At 43.0% G+C, this 18,543-nt stretch overlaps 1 protein-coding gene across 1 annotated transcript in view; it reads right to left on the reverse strand.

Annotated features, from left to right (window-relative positions):
* SLC2A2 (solute carrier family 2 member 2) overlaps nt 1-18,543 on the reverse strand; it is a 96,552-nt gene that overhangs the window by 21,618 nt on the left and 56,391 nt on the right. The window contains exons 6-7 of the mRNA XM_068281013.1: nt 16,444-16,606; nt 645-835 (exon numbers count right to left, since the gene is read on the reverse strand). Coding sequence (XP_068137114.1) covers nt 645-835; nt 16,444-16,606 — 354 coding nt within the window. The remainder of the gene's footprint in view (nt 1-644; nt 836-16,443; nt 16,607-18,543) is intronic.

Here is an 18,543-nt window from a genome sequence, read left to right on the forward strand (position 1 = left end):
AAGAGAAAGATTTCTCTCTGATAGTATCTGATTGGAGAGAGATCTGTTGCCTGCCCATACACCAGCAGACCGATAGACATTAGCCTTGGGATGCCGCATCTGCCGCCTCTCCACACCCGTGAACCAGGTGGGGCCACGTAGGGTCCGAAACTGGAAGAGAAATATGGACACAGTGGTAGAAAGGAAAAGTAATAATGCAGGGGCACCGGGGGGGGGGGGGTACATGTACACTGGGAGGGACAGCAGACGCGGGTTTCCATCTCATTCGTCGTTTGATTATTGCACACGATTATTGCACACTATTACTGCCGCGCATACAGTTGAGCATGTCAGCGCAACATCATGCAGCATATCCAGACAATTTCAGACTGAAATTGGTCGCATCGTCGATCGGGGGTGCTTTTGGAGGCGCTGATTTGCATCCGATTTGAATTACCGTATCGGGTGGTCAATTGGCCGCCAAATTGTTTTTAATGTAAATGTATGCAGCATGCAACTCGGCCAATGAAATGCACTCTCTTGATTTTGATTGCCTCATTTTCATGCTGCAGTTTGCATTACATTTGCGGGAATTATTAACATCTTATTTAATTACCATCTCTAGAAAGGATCACCTAAACAGGCCAGACAAGTGTAGCACTTACCCCATTAATTCCAGAGAACTGCTGCGACATGTGAAGAACCAGTGAAACCAGCAGCGGCTGCCTGTAATTTGGAGATCTGAACAACTGTAGGATAGAAACTTTTTTTTCACTAGCAGCTTCTTCTTTTTCCCTCCTCATCTCCTCAATGTCTTTGGAGGGGTCATAATAATTTCCTCTAAGTTTCTTTAGAACTATGCATAGAAGACAAAAAATAAACCAATAGACAGGTAAACGATGTGTCATTGCTTGTGTGGTTGTAGTAATGTAATGCCTTAAGCAACACAAACCCAGGGCCGGATTTCTGGGAAGGCCACAAAGGCCATGGCCTGGGGCAATAAAAATCAGCAGGGCTCAGGACTTTGAGAGATAAGAGGTCACATGTCAAAGTAAATCATCTCTCCTGCTTTGTTCTGGTCTGCCTGAATTCCAGAGATCCCTGCATCTCTCTCACTTGTGTAGAGTGTGTTTGAGGACAGTCAATATGTGTTGTCACCTGATGATTATGTCCTCTGTATGATGTTGGGGACAAACAAGCTGCTGTGAGAAGTGCCAATCTGGGTTTGGTAGCAAAACTCTTGAGTTCCGTACGTTTTTTTTCATGCACACATTCAGAATCACAAACAGGAATCTTCTCCCTCTACACTGTCACATTTATTACTGGTCTGGACAGCTCTTAAAGACCTGAGACCTGTTAAATTTATGGTTTGTTTGTTTTTTCCTAGGGAATGACCACAGCATTCTCTGTGCTACAGTTTAACTCTTTCCTGACTCATTTTAGAAGAGCATTGTACTTTGCTAGCTAGCTATCAGTGAAACAGGATGGCAATTGTATTACATTTATTTATATTTGCAAAACAAACTATGCATTTCCTTCTGTTGCTGAATGTATATATAGTTGTGTGCTCTAACATCTTGTTAGTATAATGTCTACAAACACATACAAAGTCTGAAGAAGCCAAAGGCTCACTGTTTTTATTTACAGTTAGCTAATAAATGTTATCATTCTGTTTAAAAACTTAAAAACTTCCTACTGACTCATTTTAAGATCTGCCCTTCCTTGCCTTGCCCTAAGTACTATATTGTCACTGTTTAACGCACATCTATGTCAGCATGTGTAGTTTTAAGCTGGGTCTACATGGAGCGATGTGTTTTATCAATCGAGCCGCTGATGTTTTGGATGAGCTTCTTTCAATAGCGCTGCCCTGTCACCTGTTTGTGGTTCTGAGTGAAGCCAGTCACACAGAGGACAACGAAGCAGCACATGCTCTGTCTACTCACGCTCCTTGCAATTTCGCACTCCTGCCCAGATGAGCACAGCAGCCGAGGCCGGGAATGTTTTGGGCATGAGTACAAAAGTGCTGCTTATACATGATTGTAATTCGGGTGTTGTGCATTCAGGCAGGAGTGAAAAATTACAGGGAGTGGACAGAGCATACACTGCTTCTTTGCCGAATGAGGGGCAGAGCAGCAAAATGGAGGGGACCCCATTCAAAGCAGCGATTGCCACTTAGAGGTAGACCAGAGGAAATACAGCTCCACTCACAGAAAGGAGACAGTGCGGACAAGGGGGGTGCAGTGGTCATCCTTAATAGGTCGGATTATTGGGCAGAGGCTTTAAGACAGAATGAGGATCCAGTCACTTATACCCGGCTCCCTGGGGATCCTACGGCTGAGTTTCAGAAACAGCTGTTTGGTCTACTTAGGATTGGTGAGAGTCTGGGGGTTTTGGACCGGAGGTTGGTGGAATACTTGGGTGTACAATCCCCCATTGTTCCGGTGTTCCACCACCTTCCTAAGATCCATAAACCGGGCGCTCACCCGGAGGGCAGGCCCATTGTTGCTGGGATTGGCTCTCTGGGTGAGCGCCTAAGTGACTGGGTGGATTCGTTATTACAACCCTTGTTTAAGAGGCTGCCGGGATATCTTAGGAATTCAAAGCATCTGTTGGCTAGTTTTGAGAATTGGACTTGGGAATGCAATTATAGTTGGTTGACGATCGATGTCAAATCTTTATATTCCTGTATACCTCATCATCTGGCCCTAAAAGCACTACAATATCACCTAGAGAAATATTCGGATTATTCTTCGGATCTCCGGGTATTGCTCTGTAGTGCTGTTGAATATCTCCTGGCCCGCAATTACTTTATGTTCGACTGCGCCTTCTATCTCCAGAGGTGTGGAGCCTCCATGGGAGCGAAATTCTCCCCATCCCTGGCAAATCTTTATATGGGATGGTGGGAGGAGTGCCACATCTTTGGGGATGGGGGGCGCCCGATGACAGGGGTTGCGTGGTATGGGAGGTTTATAGACGATATTTTGATAATTTGGAAGGCTGATGGAAGTGAGGTGGATGCTTTCATGGCCCATTTGAATGAAAACAAATGTAATCTCCAGTTTACTCATGTGTGGCAGCAGAACAGTATTGACTATCTGGACCTCACCTTAAGGGGCGATGGGGTCAAAGGGATCATCCATACAAAAACTTTTAGGAAATCTTGTGCCGGAAACTCCATCTTATGGGCCAGTAGCTGTCATCCCGCTCACACTGTCCGAGCGATTCCTGTTGGCGAGTTTATCAGGGCCCGCAGGAACTGCTCGGACACATCTAGTGTGAACTTGGAATTCGACACAGTGGAAAAACGGTTGTTGACTAGGGGGTATCCAAAATGGATTATAGATAAGGCAAAAGCCAAAGCTAATGCCATCCCTAGGGAACAACTAATTAAACTGGGTGGATCCAGAAACAAGTCCAGGGAGAAACCGGTCTTTGTTACCACCTACAGTGTAGAATTCCATCAGGTGACTGGCATTGTGAGGAAATATTTACCCATCCTAGAGGGTGATGGGGATCTACAGCCTTTTCTTCGGGGGGGGGGGGGGGGGGGGAGTCAGTTTTGCGAGTAGGAGGGCACCAACTTTTGCCTTTTATCGCCTAGTTTATTTAAATCTCCTTCTGGATCTTCGACATGGCTAACTTTTAAGGGGTCATTTAGATGTGGAGTGGCTTCTTGCCACTATTGTTCCATGCATTTGAAAACCCAGACTATTGTTTCCCTCTGTAATGGACATGTTTCCCCCATCAAACATTTCATTAATTGCAACACAAAAAATGTTATTTATTTAATTACCTGTAACATTTGTTCAGTTCAATATGTAGGATGTACCACTAGGCCCCTAAAGGCCCGTATTGCTGAACATTATTTGGGGGCCGGGTGGCTTACAAATAGTATTTCGAATGTGGCAAAACATTTTCGTGTGGAGCATGGGGGCAACATCTCCAGTTTTTGTTTTCAGGGTATTGAGAGGGTCTTTTTACCCAAAAGAGGGGGAGATCTTTTAGCCATGATTCGGAAGAGAGAGGCTTTGTGGATCTTTCGATTGGGGACCAGGGCCCCCATGGGTTTGAACGCTAGGTGGGATTTAGCTTTAGTGACTGGTTAACCCTATTCTAACTCCTTTTTGCCCCCATATTACACTTTGTTACCTGTTTGGTTTCTAGGCTCGATTTGAGTCATGTGTTTGTGCATGCATAAACTTGCTGTGTGAAATATTGTAAAATTTGGTGACATGCTTTCATCTTTCAGTGCGTTTGTTTGTTCTGTCTTTGGTTTTTATTTAGGTTATTTACTTTTGGGTTTTATTATGTTTTAAATATATATATACAGTGCTGTTAGGATTGGTGTGGCAGTCAGTTTGGAGGGTGCAGATTTTTTAGGTTACCACCCATAAAGGGTGTGGTTTGTCTGTTAACCCTCCTCTGGTTTTTCCCACCATCCTCTATAAAACCCTTGTAGATGCAAGTCATAAATGGCTATGATTAATAACCGTGCAGGTTCGAAACATGTCAGTCTAAGTGCTTTTATATCTGATTTGGATACGTCCTGAATAAACGTTGGATTGTGGAGACATCGTGAGGACCTTGTTCATTTGTTGCCACTCAGAGGGTTGGACAGTTTTTTCTGGGGGGGGGGGGAGTGGAGGAGGGCAGATGGTGACAGCCGGCCTAGGGCACTTGGAAGTACAAATCCGGCCCTGCGCAAATCATGTACAAAAAGGGTCCGATTTACTGATTCTGACCCACATGGACCTCAGGTATACAATATAATCTGACAAATTTTTCTTTAAATATTTTACTGAAAAAAAATATCTGACTGAACAGCTAGAAGAGCAAATATTACTCCATTTGTAATTCAGCCATGACAGAGCAATAAACTGGAACTTTAGACATAACTAAAAACCACTAACAAGGCATTGGCCAGCCCACTTCTTTTTGCTGCTCACCGGATAGATTCTTGTATCAGGCACATCAACAATCTATTTCCAGTGTACAGCCGGTTACCTCAAGCAAGCAGAATCCAATTATGTGTAAAATCAGTATGACAAGTTTAACCACTTGACCACTCAGGGTTTTTACACCTTTAGGACCAGAGCAATTTTCACCTGTCAGCTCTCCTCCCATTCTTTCGTCAATAACTTAATCACAACTAATCACAACAACATGATTTTTTCGCCACCAATTAGGCTTTCTTTGGGAGGTACATGATGCTAAGAATTATTTTATTCTAAACACATTTTAATTGGAATAATAAAAAAATGGAAAAATTAATTATTTCACAGTTTTTGGCCATTATAGTGTTAAAATAAAATGTTCTACTGTGGATAAAACCCACACATTTTATTTGCCCATTTGTGCCAGTTATTGCAACGTTTAAACTTTTTCCCTAGTACAAGGTATGGCACCAATATTTTATTTGGAAATAAAGGTGCATTTTTTTTCAGTTTTGCGCCGATCACTAATTATAAGCCCACAAATTAACCACTTAAGGACCTCAGTCTTTTCACCCCTTAAGGACAAGAGCCTTTTTTCCATTCAGACCACTGCAGCTTTAATGGTTTATTGCTCAGTCATACAAGCTACCATCTAATTGAATTTTACCTCCTTTTCTTGTCACTAATACAGCTTTCTTTTGGTGCTATTTGATTGCTGCTGCGATTTTTATTTTGTATTATATTCATCAAAAAAGACATGAATTTTGTCAAAAAAAATGATTTTTTTAACTTCCTGTGATAAAATTTGTCAAATAAAGTAAAATTTCTGTATACATATTTGTCCACATTTATTGTGCTACATGTCTTTGATAAAAAAAAAAACATTCAGTTTATATTTATTGGTTTGGGTAAAAGTTATAGCGTTTACAAACTATGGTGCAAAAAGTGAATTTTTCCATTTTGAAGCATCTCTCTCATTTCTGAGCACCTGTCAGGTTTCATGAGGTGCTAGAATTCCAGGATAGTATAAATACCCCCCAAATGACTCCATTTTGGAAAGAAGACACCCCAAAGTATTCACTAAGAGGCATGGTGAGTTCATAGAAGATTTTATTTTTTGTCACAAGTTAGCGGAAAATGACACTTTGTGACAAAAAAAATAAATAAAAAAAAGTTTCCATTTCTGCTAACTGGTGACAAAAAAAATGAAATCTGCCACGAACTCACCATGCCCCTCTCTGAATACCTTGAAGTGTCTAGTTTCCAAAATGGGGTCATTTGTGGGGTGTGTTTACTGTCCTGGCATTTTGGGGGGTGCTAAATTGTAAGCACCCCTGTAAAGCCTAAAGGTGCTCATAGGACTTTGGGCCCCTTAGCGCACCTAGGCTGTAAAAAAAAGTGTCACACATGTGGTATCGCTGTACTATAATGTGCTTTGGGTGTATTTTTACACATACCCATGATGGGTGGGAGAAATATCTCTGTAAATGAGATTTTTTTTTTTTTTTTTTACACACAATTGTCCATTTACAGAGATATTTCTCCCACTCAGCATGGGTATGTGTAAAAATACACCCCAAAACACATTATACTACTTCTCCTGAGTACGGCGATACCACATGTGTGACACTTTTTTGCACTCTAACTGTGCTAAGGGGCCCAAAGTCCTATGAGTGCCTTTAGGATTTCACAGGTCATTTTGAGGCATTTATTTTCTAGACTACTCCTCACGGTTTAGGGCCCCTAAAATGCCAGGACAGTATAGGATCCCTACAAGTGACCCCATTTTAGAAAGAAGACACCCCAAGGTAAAACCAAATGCCTCAAAATGACTGTTCAGGGGTATAAGCATCTGCAAATTTTGGTGACAGGTGGTCTATGAGGGGCCGAATTTTGTGGAACCGGTCATAAGCAGGGTGGCCTCTTAGTTGACAGGTTGTATTGGCACTGAAGTGCAGGAAGCGCCGGATGTTCTCAAATCGTGACCTGGACATGGCAATTAAGTCGTACCAGCAGTGATCAGAAAAAAAAATTCTGTCACTGCGGTGGGGCGGGTGAGGGTTTGGCCGGGTGATCAGAAGCCCGCAGGGGGCATATTAGGGCCTGATATGATGGGTAGCAGTGACAGGTGGTGACAGGGGGTGACGGAGTGATTGATAGGTGATCAGTAGGTGATTACAGAGGAGAATATATGCAAGCAATGCACTGGCGAGTTGATCAGAGGGGGGTCTGGGGGGCTATCTGAGGGTGTGGGCGGGTGATTGGGTGCCCGCAAGGGGCAGATTAGTGTCTGATCTGATGGGTAGCAGTGACAGGTGGTGACGGGGTGATTGATGGGTGATCAGTGGGTGATTAGAGGGGAGAACAGATGTAAACAATGCACGTTCAGAGGTGATCTGAGGGTGGGTCTGCACTCAATCTGAGGGTGTGGGTGGGTGATCAGGTGCCCACAAAGGGCAGGTTAGCGTCTGATCTGATGGGTTGCAGTGACAGGGGGTGATTGATGGGTGATTGACAGGTGATCAGTGGGTGATTATAGGGGAGAATAGATGTATACAGTACACAGGGGGGAGGGTCTAGGGAGGATCTGAGGGTGTGGGGGGGGGGTGTTCAGGAGGCCCCAGGGGGCAGTTTAGGACCTAATCTAAAAAATAGCATTGAGATAGTGACAGGGAGTGATTAATGGGTGATAAGGGGGTTGATTGGGTGCAAACAGGTGTCTGAGGGGTGGGCAGGGGGGGTCTGATGGGTGCAGTGGGCGATCAGGGGGCAGGATCAGTGTGCTTGGGTGCTTACTAGGAGGGTTGCAACCTGCCCTGGTGGTCCCTCGATCACTGGTACCACCAGGGCAGGAGGCAGCCTGTATAATACGCTTTGTATACATTACAAAGCGTATTATCCGCTTTACATGCGGCAGATCGGGGGTTAACAACCCGCCGGCGCTGCTAATTGGCCGGCGGGTTGATGTCGCGGGTGGGCACATCCAGCGTGCGATCCCCGGCTAGTCCGCAATGAGCCACCGCCGATCGGCGTATTGCGGTCGTTGCGGGCTCCACTTTGCCGCCGCCCCTAGGTAGTCGGCAAGTGGTTAAAATCACAATCCAGTAAAATATATCTATATATATATAGATAGATAGATAGATATAGATATATATATCTATATAGATATATAGACATATATATCTATATATATATATATATATATATATATATATATATATATATATATATATATATATATATAGATATATGTAGATATATCTATAGATATATATAGATAGATATAGATAGATATATATCTATCTATATATAGGTGGTTGGGAGGGGATCAAGAGATGCATGGGGGAGAGATCGGGATAAAAAAGTGTTTTTTTACACTAAAATCGCACATCCTGTCACGGCTGCAGGCTGTGCGTCTCTCCCTGTCACACAAGATCCACACAGTGACAGGAAGAGGGAGGCGGAACGGCAACTATGTTGCCTGTCGGAGGGTGATCTCTGTGATTGGCTCACAGCGATCACACGGCAGGGAGCCAATCAGTGACGGCTCCTGCCGATACCCGGAAGCCTTAGCTGTCATAAGACAGCTAAGTGCGGCCGGTTCGGTGCGCACGATCGCGGCGGCGCCGGTGATAGAGATCTACGCCCTGCCAACTAGGAGCCCATCAAAACAGGGCGTAGATTTCTATCACCTCGGTCCGGAAATGGTTAAATATTAACAATTATATACCACCTTGACATGAATATTAAAAAAGTTCAGTCCCTAAGTCAGCTATTTATGTATTTTTTTAATGTGTGTGTATATATATATATATATATATATATATATATATATATATATATATACACACACAGTATATATACTGTATACTGTTTGGGTAGTATGGGGGAGTGTGGGAGGGAAATAGTTAATTTTAGGAGTAAGTGTAGGTATTTTTATATTAAAGCGGAATATAACCCTGCATTTCAACTTTGCTCTAAAACATTATTTACAGCATATTATATGTAACCAGCATTTTTTTTTTTACTAGACCAGCATTGGAAGGGTTAAACACAGAGGTTTAAAGTTTCATGGAGAGATATGCAGAAGTTCAGATTGTTACATTCTATTTAGTTATATGTATCTATTGAGAAATGTTACACACTCTTTGGCTGTCCTCCAACTCCTTCTCAGTCAGAGAGATGAGTCACATTCAACACTTAGATACATTTATGTAAACAAAATGTATCTATGTCAGCTTTGGATGCGTCTGCAGAAATCTCCAGGAACTTTAAAGCTCTGTGTAACCCTTCCAATGCTGGTCTAGTAAAAAAAAATGCTGGTTGCATATAATATACTGAAAAATAACGTTTTAGAGCAAAGTTGAAATGCAGGGTTATAATCCGCTTTAAATAAAATGTGGTGTGAGGTAGTTTTACTATTTGGCCACAAAATGTCCTCAGTCTTTATTTCCAATTTGCGTACGTAAGGATGTGAATCGGAAATAATGCGTGGCAGTATAATAGCCAGAAGATACAATGACGCAGGCATCTAATAGATTCCAGCGTTCATTGATTCGGGGACTTAGATTTATGAATGGGAACTGTGTTTCCACTCATTAATGTCCCTGATAACCGGCTGTAACGGCTCCCATTCACTAACTTTCGCGGCCTTGGGACTTCAGGTGAAGTTTCCCAGGGCGTGATTTTACTGCACCTGGTGCAGTAAGTAGTTAATCTCTGCATGCACAACCATATACACGTACATTAAAAACTCTTTCAAATCAGCATATTATAAATCTGTTCATATTACCATCTCCTGGAAGCATCTCCCACCACTAATAATCACACCCACTCCTTCCCACAAGCATGTTTCCTGGATATTACTCGTACCATCTCTTCCTGTCCACCCTACCGGTTTCGTCATTGGTATGACTCATTAGGGGCCCCTGGTTTGGTGTGTTTGCAAGCTCTGCACCCCCAACCACCATTCCAACGCTGGGACTCTCAGAAGTTCCCGTATGCAAACTAACACAGACGCACTGCTCAGGCACAGGATGCCTCACACCTATGCAGTAGCACGAAGCCGCTGCTTGGGCTTGGTGGAAAAAGCCAAGCCTGTTCAGCTCCATGCTACTGTGTAGGCACAAGCCGCATGCCCAGTGTGGACAAGCTCCAAAACCAACCCCTTATCAACAGGCCTCAGGAGGTCCCAGCTCTGGAACGTTGAAGAAGAGAGGGTGGGGGAAAGCCTCCAGAGGATTATCTAGAGACTTCCCTCTACTCAAGTACAGTAAGTACCCATTTGGATCACTTTTTTCACTACAGGTACACTTTAATTAAGCAGGTTAATATATTGTATCTAAATGTATTTAAAGAGAACCTGTTTTGGACAAGTCCAGTTCCTGATGGGAAATTTGATCTATTTGATTTCCTGTAAGAACTATCTCCCATGTCATGCTGTGGTTCTCTGTTTATTCGGCATTTTTTTTTTTTTTGTGGAAATTTTTAACCTAACATCTCCAAATTTCTGTAATGAAATCTCTTAGGAAATCTTCTGTAAAGTTTGTTTGCCTGAGACAATAACATTTTCACATGCAATGGATTTTTTTTTTTTTTTGTAAGTGGAACTTCCCTTAAACTGGACTGGACACTAGCAGAGAAAATAACTTTGCTAATCTGACAACCTTTTTGCTTTCAAATTCTCCCATTGAGTTCTATTTTAAAAATAGAAAGAAATTTTAACTTTTCTGTTCTTTCTGGTCAATCATTCTTGTCAAGTCTGGCACATTTAATAAGAGCCCGAGGTGGGTTTAAAAAATGCAAAAAAAGTAGGCTACCTTATCCGCGGGGCTGAGTGGATCAGGTAGCCGCAAAAACCACCACTCCCCACCGCTCCCGTGGGCCACAATTGCCCACTTTCACTTTCGTGACCTGTGGGTCACGTAGCTGCACTGAGAGACTGTGTGTCTCTCATAGCGTGCAGGGAGGCGGGGTAGTGGCAGAGGGCGTGTCCAGGGAGAGAGAGCTGCCCAATGGCAGCTCAGGAAACCCTGCAGGAATTCCCCTGGCGGGCATTTTAAACAGGGAATTCCTCTCCCCTGTGTTTACCTCCGAGTTAGCGACAAAACTTGTCGCTAATTTCAGGGGGCTAAAGCGCGGCGGTGGGGGGGGGGGGGGGCTAGAGAGCATCGGTTGGGGGATACAGAGCCATGTCATTATGCAGAGGACATAGCTATGTGTACCATTTGCCCCCCCCCCACCGAAGATCCACCTCGGGTTCTCTTTAACGTGGCTAACATAACAGGATATTGGTTGCCAATCAGCTTAAATTTTTTTTATAGCTACCACTAGAATCCTGTTAATAAAGGAAACTTGTTGTGCCCCAAATGGGAACTTACCTAGGTAGCGGAAAGCCTCTGGATAATCCAGAGAGAGGCTTCCCCTGTCCTGCTCCTCCTCCGCAGAAACCCCCGCAAGTCTATCGACAAGGGCTTGACGACGGAGCTCGGCCACACTGCACACTAGCACTGAGCCAAATGGGTTCGTCTTTTTCTGTTGAGCCTGACCGGCGGCACCATGCTACTGCGCAGTGCTGCCCCTGTTCAGGGGTTCCGGTGCTAGAATGGCGAGGCGGAATGGGGAAGCCTCTGGAGGTTCCTCTAGCAAGGTAAGTACTATATCCATTTGTCATTGTTTTTAAACTTTTCTTTAAGCCGTATTATAAGTGCCATATTTATAATGAGGTGAACAGATGGCTTACCACATTTTTTAAGGACTTTCCTGTTGACAGATACTATAGGGGTGATTGGAGATTAGTGATGCCTGTTTTAAGCACCCTGTTCCTACTATTGGCACAAATTGTCACTTAAAAAATAATAATAAGCTGCCAAAGTAAAAGTCCCTGAGTAAAAGTCCCTGGACTGCTTAATAGTTGTAAATAGATATGAAAAACAGAAGTTTGCCTCCTTAAAACAGAAGGTATTTACAATTATTCAGATTGGAATGAGCATATGGTATCTCCCAGTGCATCACTGCTGAATATGCAAATGATCTCTTTGATGTCCCTGAAAGCTAAACACACCTCCAGAACCGCTGGAATGGAATCATGTGTCAGCTTGTTAATATTACAGAGCCACACTAATCGAAACATGCATACAAGCTGACACAACATTGCATTCCAGCGGTTCTGGAGGTATGTTTAGTAATCTTAGTAAGAGGGCTTTATGATCTCTTTTAGCCCTTTACACACTCCTGAGAGTTCTGGTTCACCATGAGCTTGCTGGGCAATCTGTAACTCTTGTAAGTAGCAAAGAGTAACTTAGCTTAAATGAGTGGGACTTCTGATCAGGGTAAATAGGTTAAAGGACCACTATGGCAACAATTGTAAAATGTAAAGTATGTGTAAATGTGTACAAATGAGAAGTACATTTTCCCACAGTAAAATGAGACATAAATTACTTTTCTCCTATGTTGTTGTCACTTACAGTAGGTAATAGAAGTCTGACAGAACCGACAGGTTTTAGACCAGCTCAACTCCTCATGGGAGATTCTCAGTGTTTTCTTTATTTTCAAAAGCACTTAGTGAATGGCAGTTGCTCCATCCAATTGCCCAAAAACTGCGCAGCAAGCAGGTAGGCTGGCCAGCATATTTGTATAAATCCTTCAGGGAGTGTCTTTATAAAGTATAAATGCCATGCTGAAAATCCCCCATGAGGAAATGAGCTGGCCCAAAACCTGTCAGTAATGTCATATCTCTACTACTTACTGTAAGTGACAGCAACATAGGAGAAAAGTAATTTATCGCTCATTTTACTGTGCATGAAACATACTTATTTGCATGTGTTAACATTTATTTTAAATTTTACACTTTTTTCGCGATAGTGGTCCTTTAAAGAGGAACTCCAGTGAAAATAATGTAGTAAAAAAAGTGCTTCATTTTTTACCATAATTATGTATAAATGATTTAGTCAGTGTTTGCTCATTGTAAAATCTTTCCTCTCCCAGATTCACATTCTGACATTTATTACATGGTGACATTGTTACTGTGGGCAGGTTATTTAGCTGTTTCTAGCTGCTCTGTCTGTTACAGACAGCTAATAACAGCTATTTCCTGTCTCTGAACATTGTTACATTGTGGCAGTTTGCCAGCAGTACCGCGGTATTTAGAGCCTCTTGTGGGAGGGGTTTCAGCACAAAATCAGTCACACAGCGCCCCCTGATGGTCTGTTTGTGAAAATTATTGTCTTTCTCATGTAAAATGGGGTATCAGCTACTGATTGGGAAAAAGTTCAATTCTTGGTTGGAGTTTCTCTTTAAGTACATTTGATGGTTCAGAAATGGTTTAGAAATCTTGCTTGCTAGAGAGCAAAATCTGCTCCCACTTTTCGAAATATGACTTTATAATGGGGCGATCAGGAATTGAAATGTGGACAACAAAAAAAGTGTCAGTAAAAATTTCAGATCGCCATGCTTTATAAATAGGTCTCTTTAGCGTACATATACATACTGAAAAAGATTAGCAAAGGCAGTTTTCTATGACGCATTGAAAATAAACTATTATGACACATTTGGTTTACCAGAAAATGTAATTGCAGATCCAAAAATTGGACAGACACCAGTGGGACAGACACATGCAGGACAGACACCTGTAGGACAGACACCTGTGCCTACGTATCAGTATGCCGCCGGTCAGTTGGGTGCAGGGAGAGCCAAATGACAACTCTCACAGCTGCCGCTGAAATTCCCAGTTGTGCAAAATACTACTCCTCCTCCAAGTTGTAGCAACTGGGGGAGGGGGACACATGTAATTCAGGGTCTGACTATCTCCGGCACCTGAATTACAGTTGCACGGGCGTGGACTATAGCGTTGCAGCTATAGGTGCACCGATATAAGGCACTACGTGGCCGGGTCCCACCTGCAAAGTGACCTGTTTCTACACCTATACCCCAGGCTCCATACATGAGCCATATGTGGCTATCACTGCCATCGTGGCAGCTGTCCCTTCCACATCTGTGTCACGTAGGATTCAATGTCTGCTCTTAACCAGTGATTCCACCCATCCTAGGTTTGTATACATTCAACTTTTTCTTTAAAAAAACAGTTAAATTTGCAGCTGCATAGCAGGGGTGTGGCTTTGGCGTTCTGTGTACTGATTGGCAGGGTTTACAGCACTTTGTGTTTTTTATGCCTATAGGCCTCTGAGAAATAAAACCAGACATCTGTCATCATGTGACAGACAGTACTTACACCATAAAGAGACGGGGGGCCTAGGAGGAGTGGATTGAGACAGGCCACCTGTGGTTGGATTCTGGAGAGGTGAGTTGTTCACCCCTTCGCTGCGCACTCTGCACATGGCCCTTCAACTGTGGCTCGAGGATACCCCTTTTGGTACTTTTAATTATCCCCGAGCCACACTCAGGATTTTCGCCTTGGAGGTTAATCCATACTTTCCCAGTGACTTATCATGGGGTCAATAGCCTCAGTGTAACTGGGGAAATACATTTTGTAAACAAGAAGACTGGGTGCTTTTGTTGTTAGGTGAACACAGTAAGCATTACATTGAGTCAGATTTGCTCACATAATTGCTACAATCATTAAAGGACACCTGACCTGTTGCAAAGCCACTTAAGGTAAGTACAGCGGTATGTTCATGCAGGATCCACAGACCTCTGTGTTCTCTAAAGTTTCTTTTGAAAATTAGCCAGTAAAAGGTATCTCCAAAAGCTATTTTTTTTATTTATGAAATCCTTTCAAAATTTGATGTATGGAAACTGTACTTTACTTCAGTTTTATGTAGCCCTTCTCACTGTATTCTACTGATACCTCATCTGTGCCATGTACGGTTTTCCTCAGAGTATCCAACTCAGTACCTTCTTTTGTTCTGCTATTTCATTTCAACTGGCATTGCTCCACTGGAGCAAGAAGTGCATTAGCAGAACCCAGAGCATTTTTCTCCTGTCAGACTCAAAGCACTTGAGAGTTGCAGCCTCTTAGGGCTGGTTCAGACGGACGTCTGCCTGGCTTCCGGCGGCGTCTCAGCGGCAGCGCTTCCGGGCTGTCAGTGGGCTTTTGGCAGCTTTCCATTGCGGTCTGTGTTTTCATCCCCACAAGGGGACACTAGCTGCGGTGGTTAACCGACCTTGGATGCTACATGTAGCATCCCGGGTCACCTCAAACTCTGGGGAAAGTCGGGATTGGAATGCTGGTAAAAGCCCTGTACAAGCCCAGTACAAACGTGTTTAACTTTGAGTCCCGAACACCGGCAGTAAACGCAGTGCGGACGTCCGTGTGAACCAGCCCTAAGGGTGCACTCAGCTGGCAAACCTGCAGTGTTAAGGAGTCTTGCCCAAGGACTTCTTACAGAAGAGGTCCTGGCTTACTAAATATACCAGATTTTAACCTAGGTCTCCTATGTCAGAGGTGTTGCCCTTAACCAGTACACTATCCAGCCACTACTGAAAAGATACATATGGCTGACAAATGTGTCTTAGCTATCACTTTATTTCCAGTTTTCCAACCACTGTCAGCCCAGCACATACGGTCAGGTTTATCAGAATGTATGCGGCGGGAATAGTGGGCCTCACAAGATCTGCAGAGTCCAGGTGGATTCAGTGCGACCTGCAAAATTTAATTAAAGCCTTACACTCTTATTCAATTCACTTTTTTTCTCCTATGTTCTCTCCTTGGTGATATCTTCAGATCTTACCAATAAGGTGCCTTTTAAGCCATCGACAAGGTAGAAAATAATAATAATCCAAACATTTGTATAGCGCTTTTCTCCTATTGGACTCAAAGCGCTCAAGAGCTGCAGCCACTAAGGCCGCGCTCAAGAGTCCGCCTAGCAGTGTTAGGGAGTCTTGCCTTGAACTCCTTACTGAATAGGTACTGACCCTAGCCAGGATTTGAACCCTGGTCTCCCATGTCAAAGGTGGTGCCCTTACCCAGTACACTATCCAGCCACTACTATGATAGATTATAATAATTTTGACAGTACTTTTTTGCCTACTGTTTGATACTTTTTAATTGCAAAGGGCAAAAAAGTTATTTTAAACAGAAGATGAAAATTATCTCCTTGGAGAAAAAGTTAATTGAATAAAGGTGAATAAATAGGTGATAAAACAGACTTAAATATAATGTTCTGTTTGTTTAAATCACCAACTTACCACTGCAGAAAACTTTTAAAAAAAATTATACATGACCAAACAGGTTACCCCCCCCCCCCCCCCCCCCCCAAAAAAAAGAAGGGACACAACTTCTATGCTGTTGTGTAGAATATTAACAGTGAATACCTTCTTATGACAGACTGCATGAGTTGCACAATCTCATGATAGTTGTCAGGGATCCTCACTCATAACCTTTGTATGTAAAAGTGTATCTGAATGTAGGCAGGCCACATGATCACGCAACTCAATGATCACATTTATAGTTAGCTTTCCATCAAAGCCTACCTGACATTATTGGCTGCAAATTGTAGAAAAGTACATAAATATAAGAGTATGATACTGTTGTCACAAGTAAAAAAAAATAAAAAGGCTTGTCTACACTTACTTTGCTTAGAATGTTCTTCCCTTCCAAGCTTTATGAAAACATATCTGGGACTTTCAGGGCAGAAGAAGAGTAACACTGTCTGAACGACAGCAGGGACACCGGAAAGACCCAAGAGGACAGGCCACAGTGTTTTACTTCCCAAAATAAACTCTAGCCCCACAATCTATAAAAAAGAAGAAAAAAAGGCATCTTCCATCAAAACAATTAGAATCATAGAAATTTAGCAGATGGATTTATAGTTATGAGCAATTTATTACTTTTATTTATAGCAGCAGCATCTTCTGTGGTGCTGTACAAAGCACAATATAGTCAACAGTGGGCAACACAAATCATAGTACATAGTTCAGGCACCATACAGTTGGAACATCCAGCAAAAATGCATCATACATAAGGCCTTATGCATGAAGCAGCAGTAAAATCTTACTGGTGCTAATAGCAGGTGGACTAATCGCTTTATCCTATTAGCGCAAAATGCGTTTCCAGGGTTATGCATGAATTGCTATGGTAACGCCTGGTGCACGCATGACATACCATGAGTTACCTTGGTAATCCCCTTTGTGCTAACTGGGTAACACATTCTGCCCCCTGCCATTAGTACCAGTAGAATTGCGGTGGGCTTAACGCCCACAGCAATTTTACTGCTGCTTTGTGCATCTGGCCCATTATTAATGTGTGCTATGATAACATGTAGGTGTTCAGGTACATGTTCTCTTCATAGAATTGGGCAAAGTGCAAAGAAAAAATGCAAGCGTGTCCTCTGCTTGCTATGTCATTTTTGGAGTGCTTGCAGATCCCCATTCTATTGTACTGAGTTAGATGCAAATGGTTTCACACCACAAATGATGCACACTGCAAATTTGTAATTTTGCAATAACTACATCAACACTAGTGGGAACAACCTTAAAGGGACACTTAAGTAAAAAAAAAAAATGAGTTTTACTCACCTGGGGCTTCCAATAGCCCCCTGCAGCTGTCCGGTGCCCTCGCCGTCTCCCTCCGATCCTCCTGGCCCCGCCGGCAGCCACTTCCTGTTTAGGTGACAGGAGCTGACAGGCTGGGGACGCAAGTGATTCTTCGCTTTCCTGGCCACAATAGCGCCATCTATGCTGCTATAGCATATATCATATACCATATAGCAGCATAGAGGGTGCTAATGTGTCTGGGAACGCAAAGAATCACTCGCGTCCCCAGCCTGTCAGCTCCTGTCACCGAAACAGGAAGTGGCTGCCGGCGGGGCCAGGAGGATCGGAGGAATACGGCGAGGGCACCGGACAGCTGCAGGGGGCTATTGGAAGCCCTAGGTGAGTAAAACTCATTTTTTTTGTTTGACTTAAGTGTCCCTTTAAGTGCCCATATCATTGTGATTTCCCAATCTCAGACAATCTGAAAAGAAGATTGCATCACATGCAGTGCAAACAATGGCTATGTATACCAGAGAGTAAAAACACTAGAGGATGGTCCCATACAGTCCAGACGTCTTTTGGCATCTGGTGCAGATGTGTATATGTGTTTGAAGGTGAACTACATCTGCTTGTATGCTTGTCTAATGCTAAGAATACACAATTAAATTTTTCAGCAGATTTAATGTCCGATCGATTTTTCGATCATTTTTCTGATTGAGTTCTATTCACTTCTATGAGAAATCGATCAGAAAAAAGATCGAAAATCAGATTGGACATGTCGGAAATGATCTATCGATCCATCTATTTGCCAAAAATCTCATGATGTATTCCCAGCATAAAGAGGTGTAGTTAAAGGCTGAGCTTAAATGTTTAAAATCTTGGAGCAGTAGGTATTGGAAAGGGAGCACTACGTTTTATGGAAGCCCACAGTAAAGATTATTTCCTCAGTGGATCAATGAAAATTCTCCATGGGAAGAGAAGATTCCTATTGGTCTGTTTCAATGCAATAGGGAGCATCAGTGGTATGCCTTGTCCAGGCTTCAATCGGTATGGTGGCGCTTGTTCCCAGTAGTGGATTTGAGCGGATGCACAGTGGTGTGCAGTGTGAATGAAGCAATGTATACTGCAAAGGCAACAGCCTATTTGTACAGTATACACTGTGAACACATAGTTGTTCATAATTGGAATAAGCCTAAGG

This window comes from Hyperolius riggenbachi, chromosome 4 (assembly GCF_040937935.1).
Source record: "Hyperolius riggenbachi isolate aHypRig1 chromosome 4, aHypRig1.pri, whole genome shotgun sequence".
Classification (NCBI taxonomy): Eukaryota; Metazoa; Chordata; class Amphibia; order Anura; family Hyperoliidae; genus Hyperolius; species Hyperolius riggenbachi.